A 17,038-nucleotide genomic window follows, 5' to 3' on the forward strand; every position below is an offset into this window, starting at 1 on the left:
GATCGCTCCTCGTTACCTACAGGATAGGAGGTGAGAAGGAGGAGCCTAAGAGAGCTAACCCTCACATCTGTGGTTCAGGTAAGTGGTTAGCTGCTCACACTGAAATGTTGACTCCAGGTTTGAGGAGAAAGATGGACCTGGATTTATGATGCTTATGGCACTTATAACTGGGACAATTCAGAAGGCCATTGGCTCTATAGATTGGGAACAGATGAGAGAGGTCTGGATGGAGTTCAGACATGAAAAAACGGGAGTTGTAAAGTTTTGAATCTCAAAAATATCTCAAAATATTTTATATCTGTAATGTTTTTAATATAATGATCTCTAATGGATGACCCACATTCTTCAACTGATGATTTTCTCATATGAAATGCTGCTGAGCAAGGTCTGAAACAAATGAATAAATGAATTCCAATGATTTATATGGAAATATATTTTAAAAGCATTAGATTCTAATTGCTCACCACTCACAGATTGGAAGCTTTTAATTCTTGAAGAAATTCTGTTTGATGAACAGCACATAAAGGTTTATGAAATCAATTAAGATTTTTCTAACAATCTGAAACTATGATACGAGCATTTTTTAAAAGCTTGAATTGTAAAACCAATATAGTATAAACAGCAACAAAATATAAATATCAATTAAATTACAGGACTTAAGCCTTTCCTATAACAGGGATTTTAAAATATGTATTAAATATTAATTTTACCTAATAAAATTAGAAATCGAAAAGCATCCATAATATTTTACCTGGTAAATATAGATGGCCAGGGTGGCACAGTATGCAAACCTGTCTCCACTGGCAGCACATACATCTTTGTTCCATGGCTGACATCCAGCGGCCAGCAGGCCCACTTGCCTGACCTGGGACATGTTTGCCTTGAAAACCAAATTTGGAGAAATATCAGTCATTTTCATTATTCAATAAACTTAATTATTTTATAGCTATCTTCATCAATCCTTTTTTATGCCCTGAAAAAAATTTTTACTAGGACTATTAATCTCTTTCAGAGAACAAGAATTGAAATCCCCAAATGTCTAGACACATCAAGGCTGGTAACTCAAATTTGTAAAGCAAGAGATTAGAAGATGATCAATAACAAATAACACTTGGCTGAGGACTGGGAATCCCAGAGGAGTGATGGGGGCCACAGTGAAATAGAAGGTGCATATTCTATCTAAAGGGCTTCAGTGCCACTGGAGAAGTCCCTTCCCTTTGCCAGATTAATGAAACTTTCCAGAGAAATGGAAGCATCTAGATTTCTGCATAAAACCTACCAATTTTTAAATACAAGCAGTTCAATTCAAGGCAGCAAATTCAAGTGTAGAACACCATGAGCCAAGGCTGGGAAGACTGTGGCCTCTGCCAGGGAGCGTCATTGTTTTTATGATGACTCAGGATCTTCACACAAACTATTTGTGGTACACAGGACAGGTATACAAGCTGCGTTAACAATATCGTTCATTGTGAAGATGGGCCAGAAGGAAGCTGGAAACTACTGGTTACAAAATGTTGACGTGGCCAGCATAGAATGGTGGAGCAAACAGCCCTGGAGATGCAGAATCAGTCCGGCTGGGACTCAGCAAGCAGGGATGCAGACCCAGCTCCAAGCCAGCATAGAGCGTGAGCTGGAGTGAGGCGTCTAACCTCTGTTCCTTCCATCTAAAAGAAACCCTCTGAAGGAGGTTTTCCCTACCATTTCTCTCAGTTCAAGGGATTCTGTGAATCTATGTGTAAGCTCAATTTTTCTAGGATGATGGAAAAAAGGAAGCCAAGAGTGAGGCTGATTATAAATCTACAATCATATTGAAAACCCAGATACAGGGAAAACACTAAGGCAAAAACAAAAACAAAAAATCTATTCTGAGTATTACCCTACATAGTTACCTCTTCAGTGGCATTCAAGAATAGATTGACCAAAAAAAACTTTTTCAAGGCAGAATCTAGACCATTATTTGCTATCTTTTCTAATATGGTCAAAAAAATTGGTCTAGGGGCGCCTGGGTGGCTCAGTTGGTTAAGCGACTGCCTTCGGCTCAGGTCATGATCCTGGAGTCCCTGGATCGAGTCCCGCATCGGGCTCTCTGCTCGGCAGGGAGCCTGCTTCTGCCTCTGACCCTCCCCCCTCTAATGTGCTCTCTCTCTCTCCTCTCTGTCTCAAATAAATAAAAAAAAATTAAAAAAAAAATTGGTCTAAAAATGAGGACTCTTAACATGAGAGAATCTTCACTTATACCACAATGTTATACCCTGCAAATATCAATTTTTCACTGTCAATTTCATATCTGATTCAAATAAGGAAAAGGTATATAGAGCAATTATAACCTTAAACTATTTTTGAAACATTAAGTAAATACCTAGCAGATATAATAAATTTGGGTCACGCTAACATACCAAGTCAATTTTTAATCAGCATTTTGTTTATGCTGTTCAAAAGTTTTATATTATTTTAGTAGCAAAATGTTATTGCTTTAACACAACATGTGAAATATCACACAAATGAAACATTAACACATAAATATATATATACATCTGACCCATGACACAAGTCTAATAGGTAACTGTTCAATGTATCCCCAGGAACCGTCCACCTCAACCTGCCTCTCCTCTCTCTACTCTGCCACCTAGTGGTGTAAAACAAGCTACTCTGAACCAAGGATACTTGGTACTGTCATTCAAAAATAAAGCAGTGTCTCTGTATCATCTGCTTCCTTCTCAGTATCAGTGGAATCATGTATTGACCATAACACTACATTTATCCTTTATTTTAATGCTCAGCAATTAGTAAATTCTAGTCAGTTTCATTATCTCCAATTTATTTATAAAGTTACTTTCTTCTTTATATCTTTTATATTTCATTTTTCCACCTTCTAGAAAAGATCTTTTCTTTCCTTTCCCCAAATCTATCTTCATCCCATTAAATCCCCTTATCTGACTGGAACTAGTGGGTTTTTGGTTTTTTTTTTTTTTAAGTAAAAAGTTATCTGAAATGAAAAATTCCATGATAACCAAACCGTGCTTCAGTCTTTGAGTGCTTATAAATAAAAATTTTCTTTCCTCCTCCCCTGGCACCTGTATTTCCTCAAGCACTAGCATTCCTGACAAATTTAAAAAAAAAATACATTTTTTTTAAACTAGTAATGTTACAACATTACTTTTCACTGAAAATATATATTATTTCAACTATAGGATGAGTCGAACAGGCTTTTGTAGTTTATCTTTGGGGTCTATGATTACTATTAATGTTTGTGTGTAAGTAAAAATGGTTTCTGATTTATGTTTAAGCAAATTTTGAGTTTATATCTGGAAAAGAAACATGAAAGATTTAAACAAACAGGTAAAACTGAGTCATTTTTAAAATTTTCACTTCCTGCTTTTTTATCTTTTTTAAACTTAATAAACTGTTTTCAGAGCGTGTTAGTTCCACAGCAAAACTGAGTGGAAATTACAGAGTTCCCATTCACTCCCTATTCCCCAGTTACACACGACCTCCCTCTCTGTCGAAACCTCCCATCAGACTAGTACATTTGTTACAATGATGGGCCTACACTGACCCATCATCACCACCCAGAGTCCATAGTTTGCATTAGGGTTCACTCTTAGTGTTATTCATTCCATGGGCTTTGACAAATGTAGGACATGTATCCACCATTTTGGATTGTATAGAATAGGCACAATGCTCTAAAAATCCTCTATGTTCTGCCTATTGATCTCTCCCTCTCTCAAAAACCCCTGGCAACCACTGATATTGTTACACTCTCCATAGTTTTGCCTTTTCCAGAATGTCATATCATTGTAATTATACAGTATGTAACCTTTTCAAATTGGCTTCTTTAAGTCAGTAATACACATTTAAGTTTCCTCTATGTATTTTCATGGCCTGATAGCTCATCTCTTTTTAGCAGTGAAAAATATCCCCTTTGCTGGATGTACCCTGTTCATGTATCCATTCACCTACTGAAGGACACCTTGGTTGTTTTCAAGTTTTAACAGTTATGAAAAAGCTGCTATAAACATCCATGCACAGATCTCTGTGTAAACGTAAGTTTTCAATTTATTTAGGTAAATAACAAGGAGTGCAAAAGGAGGTGATTGCCGGATCCTGGTAGGAGTATGTTTGTTTTATAAGAAATGATCAAAAAAAAAAAAAGAAATGATCAAACTGTCTTCCAAAGTGGCCGTACCATCTGCATTCCCACCAGAAATAAATGAGAGTTCCTGCTGTTTCCCATCCTCACCAGCCTTTGGTGTTGTCAGTGTTCTGGATAGGCCATTCTAATAGGGGTGGCAAGGGTAACTCACTGTTGTTTTAATTTGCAATTCCCTATGTTGGACATCTTTCCATATACTTACAGGCCATCTACCTTCTTCAGTGAAGGGTCTGTTCAAGTCTTTTAATATGCTAGAAAGGCTCAAGAACTCAGAGAAATATTTTACTGGATTCCTGGTTTATTAAAAGAGGATATTAACTCAGGAACAGCCAGATAGAAGAGATGCATAAGGCAAGAGATGTGGGAAGGGGCAAGGAGATTCTGTCCTTTCAGAGGGGGCCACATGTTCATCAACTGGGGAGCCCTCTGAACCCTTTCGTGTTTTCCTGGAGGCTTCATTATACAGGCATGGTTGATTAAATCACTGGCCATTGACAAAATCTTTCAACCTCCAGCCCCTCTCCCCTCCTGAAGGTCAAGGGGTAGGACTAAAAGTTCCAACCCTCCAAACACAGGTTGGCTCCAGCCAGCAATCAGCCCCCATCTTAGGTGCTTTCTAAAAGTCACCTTATTAGCACAACAAAAGACACATTTATGGCTCTCAACACTTGGGAAATTGGGTCATCTGAATGACCAAATATATATTTCTTACAAATCACAATATTATAAAATGTTATTATTGATTCAATTTCTTTAAAATGTAGGCCTATTCAGATTGTATATTTCTTCTGTGAATTTTGGCAAATTGTGTCTAAAGAATTGTTCCATTTCATCTAGGTTACCAAATTTTGGGGTATGGAATTGTATGTAGCATTCCTATATCATCCTTTTAATGTCCATATATAGCGATATCCCCTCTTGCATTATTGGTATTGGTAATATGTTCCTTCTCTCTTTTCTTCTTAATTAGTCTAGCTAAAGGCTTACAGATTTTACTGATCTTTTCAAAGAAGAAGCTTTTTGTTGTTGATTTTCTCTGCTGATTTTCTATTTTTGATTTCATTGATTTCTGATCTAAATTTTTATTTTTCTTCTCTTCTCCTTAACTTTGGATTTAATTTGCTCCTTTTTCTAGTTTTCCAAGGTAGAAGATTAGATGATTAATTTTAGATCTTTCTTATTTTCTAATATAAATTTCCTCTAAACACTGCTTTTGCTGCACCCCTTAAATTATGTTGTATTTTCAATTTCATTTAGTTCAAAATGCTTTTCAATTTCTCTTTACTTTGATCCATGTGTTATTTAGAAGACTGCTGTTTAGCCTCTAAGTATTTGGGGATTTTCAAGTTATATTTTTGTTACTGATTTGTAGTTTAATTCTGCTGATGTCTGAGAGCAGAGCTTGTATGATTTCTATACTTTTAAGTCGTTGAGATGTGTTTTACAGCCCAAAATATAGTCTATCTAGGTGAATGTTCCATGTGAGCTTGAGAAGAATGTGCAATCTGCTGTTGCTGGAGGAAGTATTCTACAGATGTAAATTAGATACAGTTGATTGAAGATGCTATGCAGTTCAACTTCGTTCTTACTGATTCCGTGTGGTAGATCTGTCCGATCTGACAGAGTAGTAAAGTTTCCAACTATAATAGTGTGCTCATCTATTTCTCCTTGCCCTTTTATCAATTTTTGCCTCATGTATTACAATACTCTGCTATTAGGCACATACACATTAAGGACTATTATGTCTTTTTGGAGTATTGACCCTTTTATCACTATGCAATGTCCCTCTTTACCCTTGCTCTGAATTCTGTTCTGTCTGAAATTAACATAGCTATACCCACTTCTTTTAATTAGTGTTAGCATGGTATATCTTTCTTCATCACTTTACTCTTAACCTATATATGTCTTTACATTTAATTTGAGTTATTTGTAGACAACATGTAGTTGGGTCTCTGTCTTTTTATTAGTGCATTAGATCACTGATGTTCAAGGTAATTATTGATACACTTGGATTAGTATCTACCCTATTTTTACTGTTTCAATTTGTTCCTGTTTTTGTCTTCCACACTTCTTCTTTCTTTTCTGGTTTCAATTGAGCACTTTTTATGATTCAATTTTTTTTCTTCTTTCTTGGCATATCAATTATGTCTCATTTAAAATTTTTGTGTGTATGTTTATCCTAGACATTGTAATATACATTTACAACTAATTCAAGTCTACTTTCAAATAACACCATTCTCAGGTAGTGTGGGCACCTTATAGTAACAAAATATCCCTAATTCCTCTTCCTATCCCTTTATCATTGCTGTTATTCATTTCATTCATACATAAGCAACACAGCATATATATACACACATATATATGTATACATGTGTGTATGTATGTGTATAAAAGCATAATCAAATACATTGTTGCATTTTTATTTTGAACTATTATTTGTTAACAAGATCAATTAAGAATAAGAAAAATGAAAGGTTTTACCTTTACTTATACATTCTCCAATACTCTTCCTTTGTTTATGAAGATCTGAGCTTCTGACCTCTATCACTTACCTCCTCTGAAGAACTTCTTTCAACATTTGTTGCAACGCAGGTCTATGGCAACAAATTCCCCAATTTTTGTTTGTCTGAGAAAGTCTTTATTTCTCCTTCACTCATGAAAGATAATTTCACAGAGTATGGATTTCTTGGCTGGTATTTTATTTCTCTGAACACTCTAAATATTTCATTCATTCTCTTCTTGCTTTCATGGTTTCTGAGAAGTTGAATGTAATTCTTGTCCTTGCTCCTCTGGTTTTTTTCAAGATTTTCTCTTTGATTTTTTTGTTTTTTAGTTTGAATATGATTTGCCTAGGTATAGTTTTGTTTTTGTTTTCATTGTTGTTGTTTTCCATTTATCATGTTTCATATTTCCTGGGCTTCCTGGATCTATGGTTTGCTGTCTGACATTAATTTAGGGAAATTTTAAGTCATTATTGCTTCAACTATTGCTTCTGTTCCTTTCTCTTTCTACTTGATCTGGTACTTACAGTATGTGTATGGCATACCTTTTTAGTTGTCCCACAGCTCTTGGATATTCTGTTCTGTTTTTTTATTTCCCCATTATTTTTTCTCTTTTCTTTTCAGATTTGGAAGTCCCTACTGTCATATCCTCAAACTAAGAAGTTCTTTCCTCAGCCATATCGAGTCTACTAATGAGCTCACTATAGACATTCTTCATTTGCTAGTGTTTCTGGTCTCTAGCATTTCTTTTTGATTCTTCTTAGAATTTCCGTCTCTCTGTTAAATTATCCATCTGTCCTCACATATTTTTTATTAAAGTCCTTAGCATATTAATCATAGTTTCTTTAAATTCGTGGTTTATGGGCGCCTGGGTGGCTCAGTTGGTTAAGCGACTGCCTTCAGCTCAGGTCATGATCCTGGAGTCTCTGGATCGAGTCCCGCATTGGGCTCCCTGCTCAGCGGGGGGTCTGCTTCTCCCTCTGACCGTCTTCCCTCTTGTGCTGTCTCTCATTCTCTCTCTCAAATAAATAAATAAAATCTTTAAATTCGTGGTTTGATAATTCTAACATTCCTGCTATATCTGACTCTTGTTCTGATGGGTTTTTATTCTCTTTAAACTGAGGGGTTTTTTGCCTTTTAGTATGCCCTGAAATCTTTCCTTTAGAGGAAAACGTGATGTACTGGGTAAAAGGAACTGTGGTAAACTGACCTTCAGCAATATAATGGTAAGTTGTGGGAAGAGAGGAAGTGTTCTGTAAGTCCACTGATTAGGTCTCTGTCTTTTGGTGAGCCTACTACGCCTGTGGAATGTGAATTTCACCAGTGATTCTTGGGGAGGGTGGGGTTTATCCCTTAGGTGGCACATGATGGGTACAGTGAGCTGGAGTTGGTTATTTTCCTTCCCCACATAGGTTAGGCTCTGAAATAACCAGCACGTTAGGCTCTGGTAAAACAATTTCTCCCAAGAACAACCTTGCTAAGAAAAAAATGTCATATTTCAAAATGGTTCCTTTTCTTCTCCCCCTGCCAGAAGCATGAAGGGATTTTCCCTGATCTTCAGGGAAGATCCCTGGGAAGACCTGGTAGAGATCCTGGAGGTTAAGCACACAAGCCTGGGGGTCTTCCTGGAGTTTTTAACTCTCAGACCTGGGACATGAGCCTCCAGCAATTCACCAATTATAGTTCAGGTTTTCCTATTCTGGCTCTGGTTCCCACAGAGGTTTTAGCTGGTAGGTCTCTGCTCCAGGAGGTTGTGAATTTCTATAACTGCCTGTCTGTCTCTCCAACTGTGGAAGGAGCAATTTGCCTCGTGACCTCACTTCTCTTAGAGATCTAAGAAGAGTGGTTGATTTTTCAGTTTGTTCAGCTTTGTATCATTTTAGGTCGAAGTGAAGACTTCTTTTTTTTTTAAGATTTTATTTCTTTATTTGACAGAGAGAGACAGTGTGAGAGGGAACACAAGCAAGGGGAGAAGGAAAGGGAGAAGCAGGCTCCCCATTGAGCAGGGAGACCATCGTGGGGCTCAATCCAGGACCCTGGGATCGTGACCTGAGCCGAGGGCAGATGCTTAAGACTGAGCTACCCAGGCGCCCCCCCGAGTGAAGACTTCTAAGCTCCTTACCTGCCAGACTAGAAACTCAAAGTCCGTTGGCTATTTATTGAAAATAAATAAGTTACTTCAAAATTCATTTTGTCAATGTATTTTTACTTTAATTATCAGTTTATTTTGATTTACTACTTTTATTAATTTACTTTTTAAATTTCCAAATTTAGAGAATACAAAAATTTCCATATTGTCATACAATTTGGTATGAGCTTGTTTCTAAGCAGCTTTCACAAGTCTTAAAATCTAACAACTTAATTCCTTTTTAAATTCAGAGTTGAATAACTTGTCCAAACCAGCCATTAAAATAATAAGCAGGATAAAACAAAACGGCAACTTATTGTAAAAATCCATGATTTTAAATGAAATTTGAAAAAATTATACATCATTAAATACATGAATACTATTTCATTTATAAATCTTATTTATGCATTTAAGCAGGCAATATTAGGGAGCCTGGGCTCAGTCAGTTAAGCATCTGCCTTTGGCTCAGGTCATGATCCCAGAGTCCTGGGATCGAGTCCCGAATCGGGCTTCCTGCTCAGCAGGGAGGTCTGCTTCTCCCTCTGCCCCTGCCCCCTGCTCATGCTCTCTCTCTCTCGCAAAAATAAATCTTAAAAAAATAAAAATAAATAAAAAATAAAAGGGCAGCATTTGAAACTTCCACATTATTTTTCAAAAGTATTATTAAAAATATATGTAATATGATGTAGCTTTTATTAAGGAGATAAAAAGAAACATCCAGAAGCTTTTGTTATCTTTGTACTCAGCATGAATGGTTACACACTAATGATTCTGCATTACTGAACATGGAAAATGTTCCACTGCAGGTCCATTCCAAAATACATGCCTTTGTTTCCAATATAAATCCTAAAAAGATATGTCACATATTTAGGTAAATAAATATATGCCAACTGAATGTTACAGTTAATTATTGGTTTCAGATAAATATTATGTACTTTTTTGTATCCTTACTTTAGAATAGGTTTCATTTTTAGGTGAATGACTTAAGAATTTCCATGTCCATTCTAAAGACTTGTTGCTTTGGAAAATATAATCTTTCTGGCCCAGAAACAATATGCACACTTTAAATGAAGTACTAACCCCTGTGGTACACTGAATAATGGAGAGTTATAAAGGCTTTGGGAAGAAAGTCTGAGCACGGTGTCACCCCACATGTAAGTGACAGTGTCAGTAGGCTGCCAACAGCCTACGTGCAAAGGTAGTGTTTTCTTAACCTAAATTCAATTTTTTGTTTCAATCTCATATGAAATACAACACCTACATTACAATTACAGTAAAGATGCTCTACACATTAAGTATATGAAATAAAAAAAAGTGATGAGTATATTTACATTAGACTTTTATAATATTAAAGTTCACTTTTGAATATGCAAGAGTATGTTGATATGAAATAATCACAATGAACTTTAAAATATAGCTAGAGTTACAACACTGCCAAAAATAAAATTGTAAAACTAAGCTAAAATCAAGTTCATATATATGTGTCTGTGTTATCTGCAGAAATATATACATATGCCATAAATATTAATTATATCAAAATTAATTCTATCAAAATTTTGTACTAAAGATCAAACTCACACTTGTACGTAATTTTTCAAACAGTACATTTCTAAATTATAATTTCAACTTAAAAAATCCAACTTATGGGGCGCCTGGGTGGCTCAGTCATTAAGCGTCTGCCTTCGGCTCAGGTCATGATCCCAGGGTCCTGGGATCAAGCCCCACGTCGGGCTCCCTGCTCCGCGGGAAGCCTGCTTCTCCCTCTCCCATTCCCCCTGCTTGTGTTCCGTCTCTTGCTGTGTTTCTCTCTGTCAAATAAATAAATAAAATCTTTAAAAAAAAAAATCCAACTTATCTTTTCCTGTGAACATTTTAAAAAAATGCTCTATTCCCACCAACAGTGAAAAGGGTTCCCCTTTCTTCCGCATCCTTGCCAACATCTGTGGTACTCCGTGTTACTGTTCTACTTCACATAAAATGTAATAACCCCACAACCATACTTTCATTCACCCCATACAGTCCTTTGTACTATTATCAAATATGCTGTATCTATGTACATTCTAAACCCCACACTTCAGTGTTATAATTTTGCTTTTAAATAAAAATTAGGAGAAAAAAATTCTATTGAAAAATTTGTTATGCTGGATGCTGATTATATAGGATATATATGCCCATACACATCATCTGAAAAATAATAAGCTGGACTTTTAGAAGAAATTAAAGTCCATATTCATGTGCCAATTTTCATTACTTAGAATAGTATCTTTCATTCTCATCTAAACCTACGTAAGAACTGACCAAAACTTGAGCCAGAAGAAGCTCAAACTCAGGAAGAGGACAATATGGTAATTTCAGGGTTAAACTGTATCTACATATAATAGCAGCTACTTTTGTAATAGGTCTCAGAGCCAGGAATTCATTTATAAAGGCCAATGGTAGTATTAAAGGGCAGGCTGGGGTTACAATGGAGAAAAAGATTTGGAATCCTCATCATCTCTATGAACTACGCTGAAGTCACTAAAGGAACACCCAATTTTAGTAAAAAGCATTTTAACAAGTTAGACTACCATCCCTATGCTCTCCCATTGAGAAACATATAGACTATACTTGGAAAAAAACACCCTTTGGTTCCAACATCAAAAAAGCACTAATTATTACACTGAAAATGCATGCACACAATACAAACAAAGGGTGCTGTCAACGTAGCGTGCGTGTGTCCAGTGGGACTTATTAAACTCATAAACTGAAATATTTCCATCATTTAGGGATAAGACTGAAATTCAGAATGACAGGCTACCCACTGATTCTCAACCTGTTTTCTGAAGAACGCTTTAGGATCCACAACAGGAGGATTACTCTCCAGAGTTTGCTATTAACTGGTGGCAGAGATGTTTACCAGCTTGTTTTAGAGCTGAAAAAAAAATCTTAGGAAAAGCCCAAAAGGCAGGAGGCTTTAAACTGCTGAGGAATTACAATTCAAAAGATAACTAAAAGGAAGTAAAATACTGAGAAAATGTCTTTCATGGACGGGTGGAGGAGGGACCCTGAGGAAGTAAGGCGGGAGAGAAATGCAATGCTTCCTATCTTTGGTATCCTTTGCCTTCCAACAACGACAGGGAAGAAAGCTGGTGAAACTGCAGGAAGATACTCTGGCTCTTTTGTTCCACTCATTAATAAAAAGAAAAATCCAGGCCGTGTAAGAAAAGAAAAATCCACAAAGTGCCTTCATTTAAATGATTGAGAAATCTTCCATTAAAAACGTGAAAATAATAAAAAAGACATCGTATTATTTTACACTAAATCCATTTTGATTCGATGCATTTTTAAATAGCAGTTTTCTACTATTGCAATAATAGATCAGAATAGCTATTTTCAAAATACTATACAAAAGTTGCCATGGTAACAATGCAAATCTTTTGAAACATAATTAATTGTTTAAAAATTCATCAGACAGAACATGGCACTCTTCTTCAGAAAATTTTTGCATTTTCTTTTACAATATTAATATAATACATAGTATCATGCACATCTACTTCATTAAATGTTTTTCTTTATGTAAAATGACTATTAAAATATTGTTGTTTTTATACATTAATCTCAACAAGAATTCTATTTTATATTTAAAGCCTGAAGACAATCTGAAAACACTAAGAATTCATGAAACAAAGACAGAAAAAAAAATACCTTTTCTTCAATGTATTATTATGACTATATTTATATATTATCTTCTTATACCTCTGCTTTGGAATCTATCAAGTATCTTATTTACCCTCAAAATACTGCAATGCAAAAATGTCTGCAACAGGACAAATGACAAAGAAATACAGCTGCATGAGTAGTAAAGCAGAAAAAGAAATCCACAGAAAATCATAATCACACATAAATATATCTTACTCTTTGTAGTCCTTCATACCAATCATCTTGCTCAAACCAATTTGAAATGTAAGTCATCCAAGCCATAGAATGTTTCTACCTTAATCAAGGCAACTGGAAACTCGGCATCAGAATAGTCGGCACCTAAAGTAACAACAATGTGTTTCAGCCAAACAGCTTTACCAAACCTGCCTTGTGAAATGTTGTTCCGTACACAAAGCTAGAAGCACACAAACATTTCAGCTGAAATAGTTTTAATAATTTACAAATAATAGTATCTGTAAAAATAATGCTAAACCAGAAAATGTAAGCCTATACTCAAGTAGGAAAGAAACATCAAATAATCACTATGTCGTTGTATAGTACCAGCAAATACTTTATCAAGTATTAGGCTTTCAGTTTTCATTCTAAAAAAACATACTTGATTCAACTGTTGCAAGACAGGCGAATTACATCTAAAAGTCACCAAGTTACAAATAAGGAATCCAGAGAAACCACAAAGCAACAGGAAGCAGAAAAGCAGTTCTATTTTGAACCTTAGGAGGTGGAGATAAAGCCAGAAGAAATCTTCTAGGTTGAAAGGTATGCGATGACAAGGCCAAGTCTGTCTTGCCTTTTGCTTCCATCTCCGTCCTTGAGAGTTAAATCCTTCTACAGCTAGCCGGTTGCTAATTCCCTAAGGGCTTCAAAAATTCAGAGACTGCACATCACTTAGTAGAGGGCTAACATGTTCAACAGAGAGTCAAAAATCACATGAATTCGGCTACTTTTTCATTTTACTCACTTCTGGAAGATACTATTTACTGGCCATGCTAAATAAGAGATGTCTTGATATACTGGAGAACACGTGAACTTCAAAATATCCTCTGCAAGGTTCAGGTGCTTCACCCAACATATAGCAGCAAGTTCTGACCTTTTCCTCACCAAACTCATCAAACCATTACACCTCAGTGGAGAAAAAAGGAGAGAGAGGGAGTAACGGAGGGGAGGGGGGCCAGAAAGAAAGAGAAAATATTTGGGTAGCTTGTTTCATTCTTCATATCCTAGAGTAAGATACCATTTGTTCTGGCATAAAAAAGGTACACTTCTATGACATATAAACATCACCATGGCTGACTGAAAAACAGCTTTATCTCTAAAAGTCTATCAGATGGAACATGGCACTCTTCTTCAGACTAATTCTTCTTCTCCCTTTTCTTTTTCCTAGAAATATTTTCAAATATCTGCCTGAAGCCTCAGGTCAAAATGCCTGGGAATAGGCTCTCGCACAGGAAGTTGTAGGACTAATAAAATCTCTTGTTTAATTTGTTTACATCTTGATGACTTCCTTGATTCTGGACCCTTTCAACCACCTCTAAACATTCTTGACTTTCTCCTGCATTTCCCATTTCAGTGACTATCATTATACTCTAGACAGTAACCTGAGATAAAAAAAAAAAAAACAGCAAGCCGGGGCACCTGGGTGGCTCAGATGGTTAAGCGTCTGCCTTCGGCTCAGGTCATGATTCCAGGGTCCTGGGATCGAGCCCCACATCAAGCTCCTCGCTCAGCAGGGAGCCTGCTTCTCCCTCTCCCTCTACCTCTCCCCCTGCTCATGCTCTCTCTCTCTCTCTCTGTATCTCTGTGTCTCAAATGAATAAATAAAATCTTTAAAAAAAAAAAAAGCAAGCTGTCTCTGACTCTTTCATCATCTTCCCCTCCCTGTGCCACTATATTTGATCACCAAGTCTTAGCAAACTGTCTTTAAAATATCTCTTCAAAAGGCCCTTCTCTCCATCTCTAATGTCAGTGTTTTAGTGAAAACCCTCATCATGTCTTGTATGAATAAAATAGTTTACTCACTCATATCCTTGCTTGCACTGCAATTCCTAAACATGTTCTATACCATCATCACTTTATGCCTGTTAGTTTTTAAATTCTTCTGCCTGAGCTGTCCTTCCCCTTTTGCTGTGAATGAGATCTGTCACATTTATGGTCCTCTAAGACACAACTTAAAAATCCTCCTTCTTTGAAGACTTTCTCAAATGCAACAAATCCCTCATCTGTTTGCCTTTATTTATATATTTGCAAGGATTAGACACTGATTTGTGTAGATACAAATTGTGAGTTCTCCAAGGCAAAGGAACTTGCCTTATTCATCTTTGTATAGAAGATACAAAATGTTTGTTCAGTGAATTGACACTCACAGCCCTAGAAGTCTGTCAGCTAATGGCAGTTCACATGAAGCAAACTTACATATTTCTGAAACTTGGAAAGGGTCTAAAGAAATGTATCCAGGTGACAGGTAATATACTCACCAACAAATGAAATGGGACTACCATTCAATTCCTTATAGGGAAATGGCTAACCAAATCATTGGTTATCATTTAAGACATTTTTTAAGCATAAAATTAAATGCCAACTTGAATTGGTAAAATTATTTTATAATCATACCAGGCACAAGTATATTTATTATACCATTTTAAATACAATGTAGTTAAAATGAATACCTTGTTCCTAGGGCACACAATAGTTCAATGCCTTATTCTGTGATATTTTTCCATGAGCACTATTTACCATATTTACAAGAATTAAGAAAAGTAAAATATTTCACATCATGTAATCCCAGATGAAATATGATCTTGCATAAGGATACACACTTCCTGATGGTAGTCAGGTGTCTTGATGATCTGAGAGTGAATAGAATCTGGTTCATTTAGTGTAAGAACGATTGACAGTTTTCAACTCTCACATCTGCTTGATGGGTTAGGACTGTCTGGAGTGCAGAGCTGAAACCTCCGAGGGGAAGCATGTCATGATCACTGAGCAGTAACTGAGACCAGAAGACGACAGTCATGGTGGCACGTGGTCCACAGATTTGTATCTGTGCATTAGTCTGTGGGTCTAATTGACTAATTATTGCTAAAATCACAAATTTAACTTAATTCAGAGTCAGAAAATTCTTACTACCTCTTATGACTAGTGATGGAAGGAAACAGTAATCAAAGGGAAATGTCACGTTAAAGAAAGTAGAGAATGAAGTAAAATCTTGTGTGTTGTCAGAAAACTTCCTGCAGGCATTCATATCCAACACAAGTAACCTGAAGTTTGATTATTGGTTCTGACTTTTTTATATCCTTCTCTTTATCTATATCTTTGCCATGACCCTGTCCTAGGCAGACTGCATACCACTGCCTATGGCTTTGGACTTGCCCTGAGACTTGTTTTTGTCAGTGATATGTAGGCAGAAGTCAGAGTATTCCAGTTCCAACCTCTGGCTAAAGGGCCTATTTTCATCCATATCCTTGCACTTCAGCCAACAAAGCGAGAACATTCCATGGCTACCCTGCTGGTCCAAGAAGGATGAGAGACACAAGGAGGAGAGCTGCCACAGACAAATCACAGATCTAAGTGAGAAGGAGAAATACTCAGCCAGGCCAAACCTGTTGTAAAACCCTAGTATTATACTTGTGAGCACAATAAATGTCTAATGTTGTATTTTGCTGAGTTTTGGAGTGGTTGATAACAAAATATTTTTGTGGCAAGAGCTAACTGATACATTACCTCGACTGTAGGATGATAGGCACTCTCTATGGAGATTAGTTGATCAAATCAATATTTTCACCTTACCTACATGAGGAAACCCAGGTCTACTGACTGACTGTAGGAAATAAACAAGATTTAAAGAGTTATGCCTATGTCCCTGGCAAAACAGTTTTAAGACAGGATTTTAAAAATGAACTAAATATAGCAAGACATATTTATATAAGTAATCTGAGTTATCTCACATTCTTTTTCAACCTCTAACAATCACTGAAAAACAGTTGAGTTTTTCTTTTCATAAGAGAGAAGTAATCAGCACATTTTGTGTGATCCATTCATGTACATGTGAAGTTTCCATTTTGCTATGACTCTCCCTTGTTTAGAAGTGCTTTTAATTCTTTGTGTTAGAACAGTTAGGACCAACTAGGGGATAGAGCAATTTTAAGTAAATAAAGTAGGGCTCTGCTCTCACTGAGAAGCTGGTCCTATCTGCCAGTCATCAACACCCTACTATAAATATGGGGATTAAAATCAAGACACATGTCAGCAGTCCCTGGTCTAGAAATGAAAGTACTAAAAGTTCTCTGGTTGTGATTTTTTGTGAACCTAATTGTACCACATCCTGAAATGTTTATTTCTGCTTTCTTCTGCCTAGCTTGATAATGTTTTCATTTACTCATGCCTGTTTAAAATCCTAAAGAGAGTAAAATGACATGTTTTGCCTATCCTAATGTTTGGGCTCCATGATGTCTGTTTTGATTCTACATTTAGATTTTTCCATCCAGTTTTACCTGATTATCTCAGACCAAGATAATGGCTTAATCCTCTGAAATTTTGTTGGCAGGTAATCTTTTCTGTACT

The 17,038-nt window shown here is 36.3% G+C and overlaps 1 protein-coding gene across 4 annotated transcripts in view; it reads right to left on the reverse strand.

Annotated features, from left to right (window-relative positions):
* The window catches only part of WDR17 (WD repeat domain 17), a 105,214-nt gene that overhangs the window by 68,953 nt on the left and 19,223 nt on the right, over positions 1-17,038 (reverse strand). Inside the window, exons 1-4 of one of the 4 annotated variants that reach the window (XM_035004300.1) lie at positions 13,440-13,622; positions 13,192-13,331; positions 12,677-12,799; positions 752-880 (exon numbers count right to left, since the gene is read on the reverse strand). In XM_035004300.1, coding sequence (XP_034860191.1) covers positions 752-880; positions 12,677-12,742 — 195 coding nt within the window. In that variant the 5' untranslated portion in view covers positions 12,743-12,799; positions 13,192-13,331; positions 13,440-13,622. Of the gene's footprint in view, positions 1-751; positions 881-12,676; positions 12,800-13,191; positions 13,339-13,439; positions 13,623-17,038 lie in introns of those variants that run through there. The other 3 variants (XM_035004299.1, XM_035004298.1, XM_035004297.1) reach the window with 3 other exon arrangements.

Source organism: Mirounga leonina, unplaced genomic scaffold, assembly GCF_011800145.1.
Source record: "Mirounga leonina isolate KUSES-001 unplaced genomic scaffold, KU_Mleo_1.0 Mir_128, whole genome shotgun sequence".
In the NCBI taxonomy this organism is placed as follows: domain Eukaryota; kingdom Metazoa; phylum Chordata; class Mammalia; order Carnivora; family Phocidae; genus Mirounga; species Mirounga leonina.